Raw genomic sequence first — 16232 nt, 5'->3', positions numbered from 1 at the left:
AACGCTTTGGCAAAGAAGCAACCCCCTTAGGGCTTGTGAGCTCACTCAACCATAGCAACTGCAGCTACCACAGCATTAGCACAAGGCGTTCCAGTCCTGGATAGCTGTCAGGCAACCACGTGGGCATCTCTGCACACATTCACCAAGCACTATTGCCTGGACAGTCAGGTCCCTAAGGACGGGTACTTTGGTTGTTCGGTCCTAGAGGACTTACTGGTGTGATCTTGGTTCCCAGCCCACCTCCGGGGATGGTATTGCTCAGGTATCTATTAAAAAAGTAAGCAATCTGCAACTAGAAGTCTCTATCAGATGTACAAGTTACTTACCTTCAGTAACAATATACCTGGTAGAGACATATTCTAGTGGCAGATTCCTTACCGCACTTCTGGCGTGGAAAGTCGTGAAAAGAAACTGACGTCAGCGTGCCGGGGTGGCGCCTATATATGACCGCGATGCCCGCGGAGTCGACCGATGCCACCTAACAACACGCAGAGGTACTGCTCGAAGAAAAAGTCTCCGGATCCAGTCCGACGCCTGGAGGAATTCAAAAGGTAAGGAATCTGCAACTAGAATATGACTCTACCAGATATATTGTTACCGAAGGTAAGTAACTTGTACTTTGTAGTGCCTTATTGTATTTGAATACTAATTGTGTGGTGATGTGTTTAAGGAAACATTTATTGAAGGCTCATTTTGTGAAGCCTTTAGATCGGATTAGTGACCAGCCCTATGGCTTCTGTTTTGCTTGATTTGTGCTGTCTAATTTGTATTTGTTTGCACTTATTGCATTTTAAGTATGCCAACAACATACTGACAACCCCTCATCAGTACCTAATTGGATGCACAAGGGTTGCATCAGCATATCAAACGTTTCAATGGGGTAAACTAATTGTCTTTCTTAAATATGGTGGTACTGTGTGTTGTTGTTATAGATAGCATTGAGTTAAGTTGCTGATTCATGGAGCATTAAAATCAGCTTTGTCATGGTTGATATTTAACACATTTGTCCTCTGTTCACTTTCAGCTTATACAGGATGAGATAAAACATTTAGTGAAGTTACAGAGTAGTAGCAATTCCTGGAAGCCTGGTGCAGGAGACCCCTCAACCAAACTTGCCAACAACTTGAATTTGTGGGACATTTGTGCAGGACAGTCTTCTGGAAACTTTGAAGGAAACAGATCAATTCGCAATCAATGTAGCAGCTCTGGTGAATCTGAAATGGGTCGGAAAATTCAGGAGAGCCTTGATGACAGTATTTCAATGACCAGTGGTTATGGCACAATTTCCTTATCTCAGCCTAATCCTGTAGTTGTTAAATATGAACAGAATGGCAGGCAGTTTGTGGGACGTGAAGTTACCACTTCTAAGGAGCTTGGAGATGTTGGTTTCAGATTAACATTTGATGGAATTGAAAACCTGCAATCTACGGAAAAAGAGAGCCTGGCTTCAAAGCCTGATCAGCCAAGCAATTGCAAACAGTTTGCCCAAGGGCTAGCTTGCTCTGTTACCTCTGAAATGCATAAGGTCAATGAATCCGAAAATTCGAAATGGTGAGTATAATATTGGTTAACCAACTGCTTCTATTTTCAGTGTGTTGAAATTCTGTTTGAGGATTTACATGTATATATCTTCCCGTGAAATAGTTTTAGTGGTTGGTGGGTCAAGGAAGGGGTTCTCCGATTTGAAAATATCAGATTCTTCTTGTGGAAGTAGCTGGTTTGTAAGTGTTAGGACAGCCTTGACTATGATCATTTTTTGTGGATGTTGGAGTGGAAAAATCCTCAGCAGCACTTCTATGCCACATCAAAACAGGTAGTCTTATTTTAATACATTGTGAACCTGAGGCTAAACGGACAGTGCACACAGGCATGCTTGGAGCATCCCTCCAGTATTTGAAGCTACACAAAAAAAATATGAATGCGTCATGGAAGTATTTTTTTTTTATCCACTTATTAACACAGAGTCTGGCAGTGGAAAATGGACTAAATACCAGACTATCTAAGAGCTGTCCTCTATGTTGTCCAGATAAGTTTTGATCATCTCAGGTTTGGTGAAAAGGAGAGTTTTACCTCCATGGATCACGGATCACCCTCGTCTACAGACCACCAGTCCCCCGACCTCACTTCGCCGACACCATAGGCTCCCACCCACTCAGCCGGTCACACACTCAACGCCATCTTCTCCTCCAGCAGCCACATCACCTTCACTTTCACCACCGAACTCCACTGGACAGACCGCCGTTGTGTTAATTTTTGCTTCCTGAAACCCACCAGCCACCACCAACAGTTCTGGATCCCCCACCGCAAGTGGAACAAGATCTCCAAGGACCAATTGATCTCCAACCTCACCCAAGCCCTACCACCCACAACCAACGACCCCAACACCACTGCCCTCAACCTCAAACAATGCCTCGACGACTGCGCCAACACCATCGCTCCACTCAAGAAAACCACCATCACCCGTGCCAACAAGAAAGCTCTCTGGTTCACCGCAGACCTTCAGGCCTCCAAACAAGAATGCCGGAAAGCCGAGAAGATCTGGCGCCAAGAACAATCAGAAAGCAACCTCGCCGCCCTCAAATCAGCCATCCGCAAACACCACCAGCTCATCTGGACCACCAAAAGATCCTTCTACAAAGAATGAATTAACAACAGCGTGCACAACAGCAAGGAACTATTCAGCATCATCAAGGAACTCACCAGCCCCAAGTCCTGCTCCACCGACCCACCCCACTCGCAAGACCTCTGCGACTCCTTTGCTACCTTCTTTCACTGCAAGATCACAGACATCCATGGAAGCTTCGCACCGCTGTCTCCCACCACCACCACCACCACTGCCAAGGTCAACCCCATCGGACACTGCCACACCAACGTACTGAGCGCTTGGACCCCCACCAACGATGAGGAAACCACCAAGTCCATGAGCACCATCCACTCCGGCTGCCCCCTGCCCCCATCACATCTTCAATAAAGCCAGACAAATAATCGCTCCCCAGCTCCGGACCATCATCAACAGGTCCTTCTAGACCGCCATCTTCCCGGAGAGCTGGAAACACGCCGAAGTCAATGCCTTGCTCAAAAAGCCCAAAGCCGACCCCGAAGACCTAAAAAACTACCGACCTATCTACCTACTCCCCTTCCCTGCGAAGGTGATCGAGAAGATAGTCAACAACCAACTTTCTCGCTTCCTGGAGGACAACGACCTACTCAACATCTCCCAGTCCGGATTCCGCAAAAACCACAGCACCGAGACCGCCCTCATCGCCTGCACCGACGACATCAGGAGCAGGCTCGACAAAGGTGAAACCGTCGCCCTCATCCTCCTTGACCTTTCCGCAGCCTTCGACACTGTCTGTCACCACACCCTGTGCACACGCCTCTTCGATGCCGACATTGTTCACAGAGCCCTAGACTGGCTCACCTCCTTCCTCTCTGGAAGAACCCAAAGAGTGCACCTCCCTCTGTGCCTGTCTAAGGCCACCAAGACCATATGCGGAGTTCCACAGGGTTCTTCTCTCAGCCCCACCCTCTTCAATGTCTACATGGCTCCACTCGCCAACATCGTCCGATCCCACGGCCTCAACATTTTCTCCTATGCAGACGACACTCAGCTCATCCTCTCTCTCTCACGAAGGACCCCGCAACCGCCGAGAACAACCTCCACACCAGACTCCACGCCATCGGCAACTGGATGAAAGCAAGCCGCCTCAAACTGAACTCGGAGAAGACCGAGATCATCATCTTCGGCCCCAACAGATCAGCATGGGACGACTCCTGGTGGCCTGCCACTCTAGGGTTGGCCCCAACGCCAACCACCCACGCAACCTCGGCTTCATACTGGACTCTTCGCTCTCTATGACCCAACAAGTCAACGTCATCTCGTCCTCATGCTTCAACACCCTTCGAATGCTCCGCAAGACCTTCAGATGGATTCCCGTAGAAACCAGAAGAACGGTCACCCACGCCCTCATCAGCAGCAGACTGGACTACGGCAACGCCCTCTACGTGGAAACAACGGCCAAGCTCCAGAAGAAACTCCAGCGCATCCAGAACGCCTCAGCACAACTCATCCTTAACCTCCCTCACCATGCACACATCTCAGCCCACCTCAAGGACCTCCACTGGCTACCCGCCAACAAAAGGATCGTCTTCAAACTCCTAATCCACGCCCACAAAGCTCTCCACGACGCCGGACCGGCCTACCTCAATGAACGTCTCAACTTCCACGTCCCGACACGCCAGCTCCGCTCCGCCAACCTCACCCTTGCATCCGTCCCCCGCATTCACTGTACCTCAACCGGCGGCACATCCTTCTCCCACCTTGCCGCCAAAACCTGGAACTCCCTCCCTGTCAACCTAAGTATGACCCAGGATCTCCTGACCTTCAGGAAGCGCCTCAAGACCTGGCTTTTTGAACAGTAGCAAATCCTCCCACCCCCCAGCGCCTTGAGACCCTTCCGGGTGAATAGAATAGCACACTTAACAAATTACTGATTGAAATTATGTTGCAGGACTCAACAGGTAGGCTGATTCCCTCAAGCTGAGAAATTCTTTCTACATTTTTTGCAGACTTGTTAGTGTAATGTGTGTTTCCACAATAGAATCGGCTGCTTTAACTAAAAATAATATACCTTGATTTCCTTGTCTGATCGGCAGCTATCTCTGTCGCCTGAGTCTGTGTTACCATCACAAAGGTCTATCTGTTCATGCCTCGCCCTCTGTGATAGGCTGCTCTACTTCGCATCATGCACAGAAGATCCTACTTCAAGTATTTTGTGGGCTTCCCCTTGTAAAACTCACCCCCACCACTGTGTCCAAGGTTTTCTCCAGCACAAGGAACTGAGAACCAGACATTCACAGATGTAAAAAAAAAAAAAAAAGGATTTACTACTCTCACCATCAATGCCACAGCCTGAGGCACATCCCTCTCCTAGCTCACGTCATATTGTACAAGGCTGGGGCTCCTGGGGAGTGTTTTGCCTTACAAGGTTAACGTGAGCTGTGGTACAGGTTCCAGTGACTCTACCAGCTGTTGCGTCATTAAGGTGCTGTCCTTCATGAATCTTCTTGCACTACTTGGAGGACCACTGGCTATGTGTGGCCCATTTGCAAAGAAGCGGGAACAGTTGTGAGAGCCCCAAAGAAAGTGGCTGTTGTACTCACCTCTAGACTCTGGAATCTTCTTTGATGATCATTAATGGTAGAGTGTCCCACCCCATGTGCATGACCTTGGAAAATATTTCAGTAGTTCTGAATATGTTTTTGGAAAATTGTCATTAATAAATCACTATAGCAAGTATCAGCTTTTGTCTTTCTAAAAGTGAAACTCATTAGAATTAAATGTTGACAATATACTGTGCAATCGGATGAAAGCCCTCTCATATTTCCCTCCAGAAAAGAAAAGCAAAGCAGGAATTGTGCACTTATGCATAACCCCTTACTTGAATGAATTTGCATCTCCCTTTTAAGGAATCCACATGAATCACTGTCCTGATTGCATAGCAGTGTCAGAAACATAATCCTTCTGATCTGTTGTGGAAAGATATTATTATTATTATTATTATTAATATTTTCTTTTGTTAAGAAGAAGCACTCCTTACCTATCCTTTTATTCTTGTGTTCACTGCCCAAGTTGTGATAGTAAGATTATTGTTGAGCCTTTAAAGGAGACTTTTGCAATATAGTGCAGTGCTCTAAGTAGGCACTGAGTAGTACAAATGAACACTGAAACTGATAACTGACCCAAAGAGAATTCAGAAGAACGAGTTGAGGAAGAGAGCCAGGTACTTCTCAGCAGTAGAATCACAGTACTGTTGTACAAGATAGCCAGTTTGTAATCTACTGACCCCCTCCTTTTGAGCTGAAATGAGAGAATAAGACTTGTCCTTGGTGTCATCTAGTGAGGAGACAAATTGCAGACTATTCCATTCATAACCACTCATTCCATACAGAGCTTCTTGAGATTTCAGTTTTCTGGTAAGTCAGTGGAAAATGATTTGCAAAGTTCAAACAAGTGGCTGTGAGAAATGGGGTCTGTAGTTGGCAGTGGTTTGCATCCTGCCCAAGAAGGGACCTTCACTCTAGTTAGGATAAGGGTGGCACACAGCTAAGATAACCCCTGCTCGACCCCTTGGTAGCTAGGTGCGAACAGTCAGGATTATCTCAGAGGCAATGTGTAAAGTATTTGTATCACCACCACCACCAGTGTGGTGTCAGTTGCTTACTGCTACCGGGGGAGGTGAGGCATCTGTTCTTTTCTGCTAGGCAGGGGAGATGAGGTGTCGGTTCCTTAAGGTTTCAAGGGAGGTGATGCAGCATCGGAGGTGTGGCATCAGTTCCTTATGATCCGGTGGGGTAAATGAATCCAGCAGGTCAAGACTTTGCGATGTCGCGATCACACCACAGGGCAACAGGTTCTGTGGTGGAGTCAGGTGTCCAGGATGTCGGGGACACGACACTCAGGACTCACACGGTGGCAGGACTTCGGAGGTGTGGTGGCATTGGTCACGGTCATTGCACTCATCGGGGACCATGGCTCTGGTGCAGGCAGCGGCGCAGAGTCAGACAGTGGCGCTCGTTCTGGAGTTGCTCTGGAGTTGATGTACTTGTTTTCTTCTTGGTTACATCAGAACTCAATTTCAAGGGCCCAGAAACTGGATTTGACACCACTTGGCAAGTCGGGAGTCTCAGCAAGAGAAAACAGAGCTGGCAGATGAAGTTTTTGCTGTCCCTGAGACTTTTAACTGGCAGCAAGCTCAGACTGAGCTCTTGGAGAACCTTTGGAAGCAGGATGTAGAGCAAAGTCCAGTCCTTTCGCTCCCAGGACATAAGCAGCAGGCCAGCACAGCACAGCAAAGCAACAGGCAGAGTAGTAGTTCCTCCTCCTACAGCATCTAGCTCTTCTTCCTGGCAGAATGTCCTCAGTCCAGAAGTGTTCTAAAGTTGCAGTCTCAGAGGTCCAGTATATACTCATTTTTGCCTTTGGAATAGGCGAACTTCAAAGGAAAGTCTTTGTAGTGCACAAGACCACTCCTTTCCTGCCCTGGCCCCAGACACACTCCAAGGACAGGCACAGCCCAATTCATGTGAAAGTGTCAGCTCTTCCCAGAAAGACCCATCAGGATATGCAGTGCACACCCCTGTTCCATTTGTGTGACTGTCTGGAGTGACTACACAACCAGCCTGACTGTCATCCTGACCCAGACATGTATTCCATGACAGGCAGAGGCACAAAAAGGTTAGGCAAGAAAATGCATACTTTCTAAAAAAGGCATTTTCAAACTTACAATTTCAAAAACAACTTCACTAAAAGATTTATTTTAAAATTGTGAGTTCAGAGGCCGCAGAATCCAATCTCTATCTGCTCCCAATGGGAAATTACACTTGGAAGATATTTCAAGGAAATCCCTATGTTACCCTATGAAAGAAATAGTCCTCGCAATAGTGAGAACCGAATTTAGCAGTATTAAACTATCAGGACATGTAAAACACACCAGTACATATCCTAGATTTTAAAGACCCTGCACCCTGCCCATGGGGCTGCCTTAGGCCTACCTTAGGGGTGAATTACATGTAGAAAAAGGGAAGGTTTGGTCCTTGCTCGTGGGCGCACTTGCCCGGTCGAGCTGGCAGTTTAAAACTGGACACACAGACACTGCAATGGAAGGCCTGAGACATATTTTCAGGGCCACTCGTGGGTGGCACAATCAGTACTGCAGGCCCAGTAGTAGCATTTGATGTACATGCTCTGGGCACACATAGTGCACTTTACTAGGGACGTACTAAAGATTCAGATATGCCAATCATGGATAAACCAATCACCAATACCATTTAGAAAGAGAGCCCTTGCACTTTAGTACTGGTCAGCAGTTGTAAAGTGCCCAGAGTCCTAAAGCCAGCAAAACGAAATTCAGCACAGGACCAAAAACAGGAGGTCAGAAGCAAAAAGACAGGGGAAACCCTCCAGAAAGGACAGTTTTCAAAAGTGGCTAATTCAGTTTTATTGCCTTCAATATTTTCGAGTCCGATTTTCCCAGGAGAAAAGTCCCATCATACCTTTTAATGTTAAGCATCCTGGGATATTATCTTGATAAGACTAAAGATAAACATATATCAAAATAGTTACATTTAAAACATGGCTTGAACTACACTGACCATTGCTTTATCGGTAGTACTCTGCATTTCCGCTTGTTATCAAAAAGAAAATAGGCTCCTTGTGGTGAACATGAGGCTCGTCCTTCAAGAAGGAAAGCAGATACAGGTGCCCTCATTTGAATCATCCCTGTCTCTGATTTGTGGAAAAGCTCACCTGGAGACCAGCTCAGAACTTTCCAAAACATTATTGCCTCGGCTTTGACTCCAAATTCAATGCCTTAGTGTGTCAGACTATTCTGCTCAAAGTGTTTGCATGATTGATCTCCTACCATTTGCCCCATATTCCCCTGGTTTACAAGTCTCTGGCGTAGAAGGCTGAGCTTGCTGTTAAATTTACAAGTCATTTTTCTGGCATTCAACACATCAGAGTGTTTGAGTGAGGATCTCAATGGGAATATGAATCACTTGAAAATATAGAATATACAAATGAACGTACACTACATGTAAAACAAATGGATTATATCACAAAATGTGGGACACAGTATAGCATAATACCTCCAGCTCTTGTCATAGACTCCAGTCATAGTAACAAGACTGCTGGATTTTGGGTGTCCTCAACACCGAGTATGGGGGACTTAGTCTGATCCCACACCGGGTGACAACTGTCGCCCTAACTCTTCCGGCTAGCTAGCAGCACCTCACTAAACCTTGAAAGAAAAGGTGATTTGTGGCTGCCTGAACATGACACTCAGTGACTCCTCAGAGGAATTCGTGGTCAACAGGTCCCGCCCCTTTCTCTCGTTAGCAAAAGGTCACATACACACACACAAAGGCAAAGAAAGAGATGCAGGATGGTTTTCAATACATTTATTGAAAAGACTGCAATCTACGATAAAGTATATATGCCGCAATTATTAGGGCAATGATGCATAACAATATTACAATGTTGGTAACCAGCGAGAAGAAAATAAACAGTCCTAGCATATTGGAATCACATGTGTAAGCAACCCCCTAAACGAGATCATAGCAGTAATAGCCCAATCTGTCTATATTTAGTCCATGAGAGGAGCATCCACCCCCATTACCTAGAGGGAAGAGGTCTGCCCGCCTTCTCCTGTGTTGGTTGTAGAGACGGGGCTGAGGTCAGCAATGAAATGGCATGCAGCATGGATGGTCTCCTGGCTGAAATAATTTCCCTGTTGTTCCTTGGCCTGCACAGTGTTTTCATAAGAAAACATATTTTTGTTCCGTGAAAAGGGCCAGATGTGGGCAAGTGCCTAAGTGTCAGTCTGATTAAAAACTCTTGTGGCAACACTTGCTACCTAGATTATCATGCACTCGGACATGTCAACCTTGGACAAGGGTACATTGTGAAATGTCGTGCACAGAATAATAACAATGCTTTAGCAGAATCACAGAGTTACTGCAGAAGGAATTCTGCAGAGGGATAGCTATTACTAGTGCAGCAGGTGCAGTTGCACTAAGGCACAGAGGTGTTGGGCCCACTGCGCCTTCGATAATGTTGCCTTTTAATATCCAAGCAGAGTGCAGTGGTCCCACCCATTTTCGTTGTTTATATTAGGTTCCATGGTACCTTTGCCTTGACACTGACAGAAAGGACAGTTACACAGAATAAATTAATGGCTCACATCTCCGTAGCACCTGGTCTCCATTACCTTGAACCTCCTCCTGTTGGGTATCATGAATTTCTGAGGAAGGTGCTCACACTGCCTACCCCCACAAAGCCTCCTCCCACTTGCCAACTTCATGCCTGTTCACACTCTTGCCCAGTCCCTTTCCACCACTTCCCACGCCTTAAAACTTCGTGAAAAGAAATAATTTGGACTGCGGCTACTTTAAATTCGAAAGATGATGCATCACAGAAGCTGGATACTAAGGCGGTCATTCTGACTTTGGCGGGCGGCGGAGGCCGCCCGTCAAAGTCCCGCCGTCAGAATACCGCTGCGCGGTCAAAAGACCGCCGCGGTAATTCTGAGTTTCCCGCTGGGCTGGCGGGCGACCGCCAGAAGGCCGCCCGCCAGCCCAGCGGGAAACCCCCTTCCATGAGGATGCCGGCTCCGAATGGAGCCGGCGGAGTGGAAGGGGTGCGACGGGTGCAGTTGCACCCGTCGCGATTTTCAGTGTCTGCTTGGCAGACACTGAAAATCTTGGTGGGGCCCTGTTAGGGGGGCCCCACGACACCAGTTACCGCCAGCCAGGTTCTGGCGGTCAAAACCGCCAGAACCAGGCTGGCGGTAAGGGGGTCGGAATCCCCATGGCGGCGCTGCCTGCAGCACCGCCATGGAGGATTCCCTAGGGCGGCGGGAAACCGTCGGGACACCGCCGGTTTCCTGTTTCTGACCGCGGCTGTACGGCCGCGGTCAGAATGCCCAAGGATGCACCGCCAGCCTGTTGGCGGTGCATCCGCGGTCCCCGGCCCTGGCGGTAGTCTACCGCCAGGGTCGGAATGACCCCCTAAATGTTCACAACATGACCTTCTGTACGCCAGTTGACCAACAGTTACTTTCTGGGGATCTTTAATGTTACTGCATTCAACTCCAATGCGTTTTTTCCTCCCAAAATTAAATGTTCAGTTTGATACAAAAATCCAATTGAGTGTTTCATTTTGAAATCTCATAGAAAATTGGCAGTGAATATACATCTTTATGATTTAGCCATAAGCCCTTATCTTCTAAATTAAAGTTTACATCAAAATTGTAATGTCATCAAAATTGTAATATATGCCACATTAAAGCACATTCATGGGGGGCCTGTCCAAGATGGTGGGGGGGGCATGTCCAAGATGGCAGAGCGCTAGGAAGGATCCTTTAGCGCTCCGCCGCCTCGACCCACATCAGCGCCGCGCGGCCTGCCTGGGGGAAGCCTGGAGGCTCCCCCCAAGTTGTGAGGCACCATCGGGGCACTTGCCGTTCGGCGTCGGCCCGGACCGCGTTTCGGTGGGAGAGCGGGGCTCGGCCTTTGGGCTGGGGCGTGGTCGCGGCTCGGCCGAGGAGGCGGCCTGGGCCGTGGTACGTGCTCTCCTCCGGCGGCCCTTGAAGTTTGGCGCCGGGGGAGCAGGAGAACCCGGGGGCTCTCTTTGGGCCCCTGAACTGTGGATTTGTGCCACAGGCGCTGGCCCTTGGTTGCCTGGGCGCCCTGGAGGAGTGGGGGGCCCCGGCCTGTGACTTTGGCTCGGGGTCCCAGCGCCGGTGCTCCTTGCTGCGGACTGAGGCCTGGTGGAGCGCGGGACCCTGACGGAGGCTGAGGGCCCGGTGGCAGGCCCTACATCGCTGCTTGCGACCGATGGACTTCTGAACAAGTTTGTGAGCGGTGGCTCCTGTCGGCTGGACTAGATGCGGTCCCTAACTGGGAGGCAGTAACGGAGCGGCATTGGACGGAGACTTTGGTGGCCCTGTGGGACTGAGCTGGCGAGTCGTGATCAGGTCTGTGCGAAATGGCGATGGCAAAATCAAAACGTGAGCCCTCAGTGAGGGACATGCTTGCCGGAACGCACCTGGCATCGGGGACCACGCCGGAGGAGGTGTCTGGGACGAGGGCCCCGGAGAGCCGGGCGGAGACGGACACAGAGGAGAGCTCTCCGGTTACGAAGGGCTTTTTGACCTCCCTGTTTGACTCGCTCAGGGGCGATATTCAAGAGCTACGCAGGGACATCTTGCAGGAGGTGAGGGAGCTGCGAGGAGAGGTTTCCTCCTTGGGTGAACGTGTGTCGCAGCTAGAAGATAATGAGATCCCTCGTGGCGAAGAGGTGGCGGGACTGCAGCAAGAGGTAGTCCGCCTCCGTGAGCAGCAGGATCTCCTCCAGATGGCGGTTGAGGAGTTGGAAAACCGCTCGAGGTGACAAAATATTCGTATTAGAGGGGCCCCGGTCGGCGCGGAAAAGGAGGACATCGGAGCCTACGTGGTGGACTTCACCTCCTTGCTGGGCCCGGAGGAGACGCGGGAGGTCGTCTTGGATCGGGTCCATCGGGTTGGGCGTGCTGGGGGCCCCGGAGGACGCCCCCCAGACATCCTAGCTTGCCTCCATAACTTTGTTCTTAAAGAAAAGATTCTGCAGCGGGCCCGCAATCTTCAGCACGTAGCCTTCCGAGGGCATGATCTACAGCTATTCCACGATCTATCTGTGCGGACCCTGCAGAGGCGGAGAGAATTCAAACGGATCACGGATCACTTGAGAGCGCATAACGTGTCGTATTCCTGGGGCCACCCGTTCCGCTTGGTCTTCCGCTGGGGGGAGCAGCTTCGGCAGGTGAAATCCGTCCCGGAGGCTAGCCGTGTCTTGGGCCTGGAGGATATAGGCCAAGAGGCCTGTGAGGAGGCGGCTCTTCCGTCAAGGGGTCTCCCTCGTTGGCGGAGAAAAGAGAAGAGAAGGAAGGTGCAGCGCCCGACGGCCTCGGAGCTGAGATCGGAGAGAGAATCCGCCTTGAACAATGTGGCCGCCGGAACCTCGGCCTAGGAGGAGGCTCGGAGGTGTCTGGGTCTGCTTTGGGCCGCCCTGCTAACAGCATGCTGACTGTCAAAGAGGGTCGGGGCGGCGGGGGCGATGGACCTGGTTACTTGGCATGGGTGGATATACTGCCCCGTGGAGACTTTACCTCGTGGAGTTCGATGATCGAGGACTATTGTGTTGTAGGCACCTGTTGTGCTTGTTAGTTATTTGTTGCTGGGTTTCCCTGCGATACTGGCTCTCTGTAGTGACACTCCTGGACCTGGGGGTTTTAAGTGGTCTAGAGTTCTATGTGGGGGTGGTCCCCTGGTGTGATTCTGCTCCTTTGCTTGACCCCCTCTGCATAGGTTATGACCATTAAAGGTATAAGCTTAAATGTCAGGGGTCTCAATAACCCCACCAAGAGGCTTGCCATCCTGTCTGCCTTGGAGAGATCCGGGAGTCATATATGTCTCCTTCAGGAGACGCATCTTGTCCATAAGGACACCTATCGTATGCTATCTAAGTGGTTCCCCAGGCAGTTCTGGTCTTCTCTACCATCAAAGTATGCAGGGGTGGCGATACTCCTCTTGCGCTCCTTCTCTGGGGAAGTGGTATCACAAATGCATGAGGTCCCGGGGAGGCTTTTAGCCATGAGGCTTAGAGTGGGCGGTTTTTCTTTTACGATCGCTTCACTATATGTGCCTAATTCCCAACAAGAAACCTTCCTAAGACAGGCTTTGACTCCGCTGCTCCAATCTCGTGATGGAGCCGTATTGCTGGGGGGCGACTTTCACCTGGTGATGGACGGGGATCTGGACCGATCAGGCCAACGGTATGGGCAGACGGGGTCTTTGTCGGATGCCGGTCGGCAGTGGCTGAGTGAGTGTGGCCTGGTGGATGTGTGGAGGAGGGCGCACCCCTCGTCGAGGGACTATTCCTTTTATTCATCGGCAACCAAAACATATGCTAGGTTGGACCTTTTTTTGGCAACTCAGGAGCTTCTCCCCCGGGTTAGAAACTCAGCGATTGAGCCAAGGGCCCTGTCGGATCATGCCCCAGTTTCAGTTGAGATTCACATGGACATGGTGCGGGTGGGCACACCGGGGTGGCGATTCAGGGACTCGATGCTCCAGAACAATTCAACAGTAGAGGCGATCCGAAGGGCAATTATCGAATATCTTAGGTTTAACGATGATGGGGCCATAAGTATTGCAATATTGTGGGAGGCACTGAAGGCTGTCCTGAGGGGTGAGGTGATGTCGCTTTCTTCTAGGGACAATAGGGCAAGGAGACAACTTAGGGAGGAGCTAGAGCAGCGAGTGAGGGCATTGGAGCATTCATATAAACATACTGGTGCTCCTAGAATATGGCGTGAGCTCGAGAAATTGAGGAAGCAGCTGAGGAGGCTAGACTGGGACAGGGCAGAATATGCGGTAATCCGCCTTAAACAAAAGCATTATTTAGGAAGTAACAAGTGCGGGAGGCTGCTGGCACATAGGTTGAGAGTGCAGCGGGCAGCGTCACTGATAAAAATGGTCCGCTCCTCCTCTGGAGCAGAAGCTCATACGAGCGACCAAATAGCAGAGGCCTTTGCAGAATTTTATGAAGGCCTATATAGGGCTGAAGAGCCTGGCGTCTCAACACCAGAATCCTTTTTACAGGACATAGCTATTACTTCCTTGACAGTAAAAGAGGCAAACTCGTTAGACCAACCTATAAGGGCAGAGGAGCTTATATCTGCAATTGCTAGACTGCAGACTGGGAAATCAACTGGCCCTGATGGTTTTTCTGCGTTTTTTTGTGTGGAACTCGCACCCGTCCTAGTGCGACTCTTTAACTCCTTTCGTCAAACGGGCACCCTCACGCTTAGCATGTTGGATGCCACTATCCTGGTTATCCCGAAACCGGGGAAGGACCATGAGGAGTGCGCCTCCTACAGGCCGATTTCCCTCCTGAATATCGATGCCAAACTATTTACTGGTATCTTGGCACACAGCCTCAATTATTATATGCCGGGCCTGGTGGATCCTGATCAGGCGGGGTTTATATCGCACAGGCAGTGTAGCGATAATACCAAGAGATTGCTCCATCTATTAGATAAGGCGGAGCGCTCTCGTAGGGAGGCGCTCTTTTTGTCCATTGATGCCGAAAAGGCGTTCGACAGGGTTTTCTGGCCGTACCTGTTTCAGGTGCTTGAGCGCTTCGGACTGGGTCCGGGCTTTATGGCATGGATTTGCTGCATTTATCAGGCGCCTCGAGCGGCGGTGCGAGTTAATGGGACGCTCTCTTTGCCCTTTGCGGTCCAGAGGGGGACTAGGCAGGGCTGCCCGCTCTCACCCCTCCTGTTTGCGCTTTACATGGAGCCTATGGCACAGAGGCTCCGGGACAACCCTCAGATTATGGGTGTGAGGTTTGGAGGGGACGAGCATCTAATATCGTTATACGCGGATGACGTCACCCTTACTTTGGCGGAGCCTATGACCTCACTGCCGGCGCTAATGGATGTCTTAGAGGAATTTGGTCGGGTCTCGGGGTTCCGAATTAACATGCTAAAATCGTAGGCTATGGGCAAGTTTATCAGTGCCGAGCATGAATGGGACCTGAGGGCCCGATTCCATTTCATATGGTCTCCCTCGGGGCTCCCATACCTGGGCATGGAGTTGGGTTCCACAGTTGCCCGCACGGCGTCGTTAAATTACGCGAAATTGACCCGGGAGGTGCAGCGCGACCTAGAGACATGGGGGAGGCTTAAATTGTCCTGGCTGGGCAGAGTGTCAGCAGTTAAGATGACCATCTTACTGCGTATATTGTATTTGTTTCAAGCGCTTCATCTGGAGCCCCCGCCATGAACGTTAGCGACCCTCCAATCGGCAGTTCTAAGATTCATATGGGAGGGGAAGGCGGCGCGACTACCACGACAGGTACTGTATCGTCCTAAGCAGCAGGGTGGGTTGGTGGTCCCTTGCCTCCTTCGGTATTTTCAAGCTTCACAATTGCGTTTCCTCTTGGAATGGAGCCGTCCGTCTTCCGAGAAGCATTGGTGTTTTATGGATCAGGCGGTGGCTGGCTCTCACATATGGAAGGAACCCTGGCTTAGACGTTGGCATAGAGCACGGGGGCTGTACATATACCCGGTCACGGAGGTTTTGATGAGGGTGTGGGACCGGGTCGCTGGCAGAGGGGGCTTGATGACCTTTCCGTCCCCAATGACCCCCCTGGGTGCGAATCCTGATTTTGGTCCGGGACTACAGCCGGAAGCATTACATCGATGGTATGAGGGAGGTTGTAAAAGGGTGGGATATTTATTTGATGAGCAGGGAGTTATCCCCTTTGACCAGCTTAGGGAGACCTATGGTCTGACCGAGGCGGATAGGATGATGTACTATCAAATTCGACATTGGGCCCTGCAACCAGCCAATAGAGCATTAATTGACAGGCCGTTAACACAGTTTGAAAAATGGATTCTCACGAAAAAGGGTGATAAGCGAGTGGTTTCTGAACTCTATGCCCTCTTGCGGGAGGAGGCCCCCCCTCCCCAAGACTAAGGGTCAACTGAGATGGGAGAAGGAGTTGGGGAGAGAGCTATCGGAGGATGAGTGGGAGAGTGTTTTTTATAGAGGGCACCACACAGCTTATAACGTAGCAGGTACAGAGACAGCTTATAAAGTGACCACCTCCTGGTATTACACCC

The 16232-nt window shown here is 50.1% G+C and overlaps 1 protein-coding gene across 4 annotated transcripts in view; it reads left to right on the top strand.

The window, feature by feature from the left end:
- The window catches only part of MPHOSPH9 (M-phase phosphoprotein 9), a 311640-nt gene that overhangs the window by 76528 nt on the left and 218880 nt on the right, over positions 1–16232 (top strand). For all 4 annotated transcript variants that reach the window (XM_069214980.1, XM_069214979.1, XM_069214981.1 and 1 more), the window contains exon 5: positions 1025–1551. In XM_069214980.1, coding sequence (XP_069071081.1) covers positions 1025–1551 — 527 coding nt within the window. The remainder of the gene's footprint in view (positions 1–1024; positions 1552–16232) is intronic.

This window comes from Pleurodeles waltl, chromosome 11 (assembly GCF_031143425.1).
Source record: "Pleurodeles waltl isolate 20211129_DDA chromosome 11, aPleWal1.hap1.20221129, whole genome shotgun sequence".
In the NCBI taxonomy this organism is placed as follows: Eukaryota; Metazoa; Chordata; class Amphibia; order Caudata; family Salamandridae; genus Pleurodeles; species Pleurodeles waltl.
Note: the sequence above shows the minus strand (reverse complement) of the source record. Positions and strands in the feature narration are given on the sequence as shown.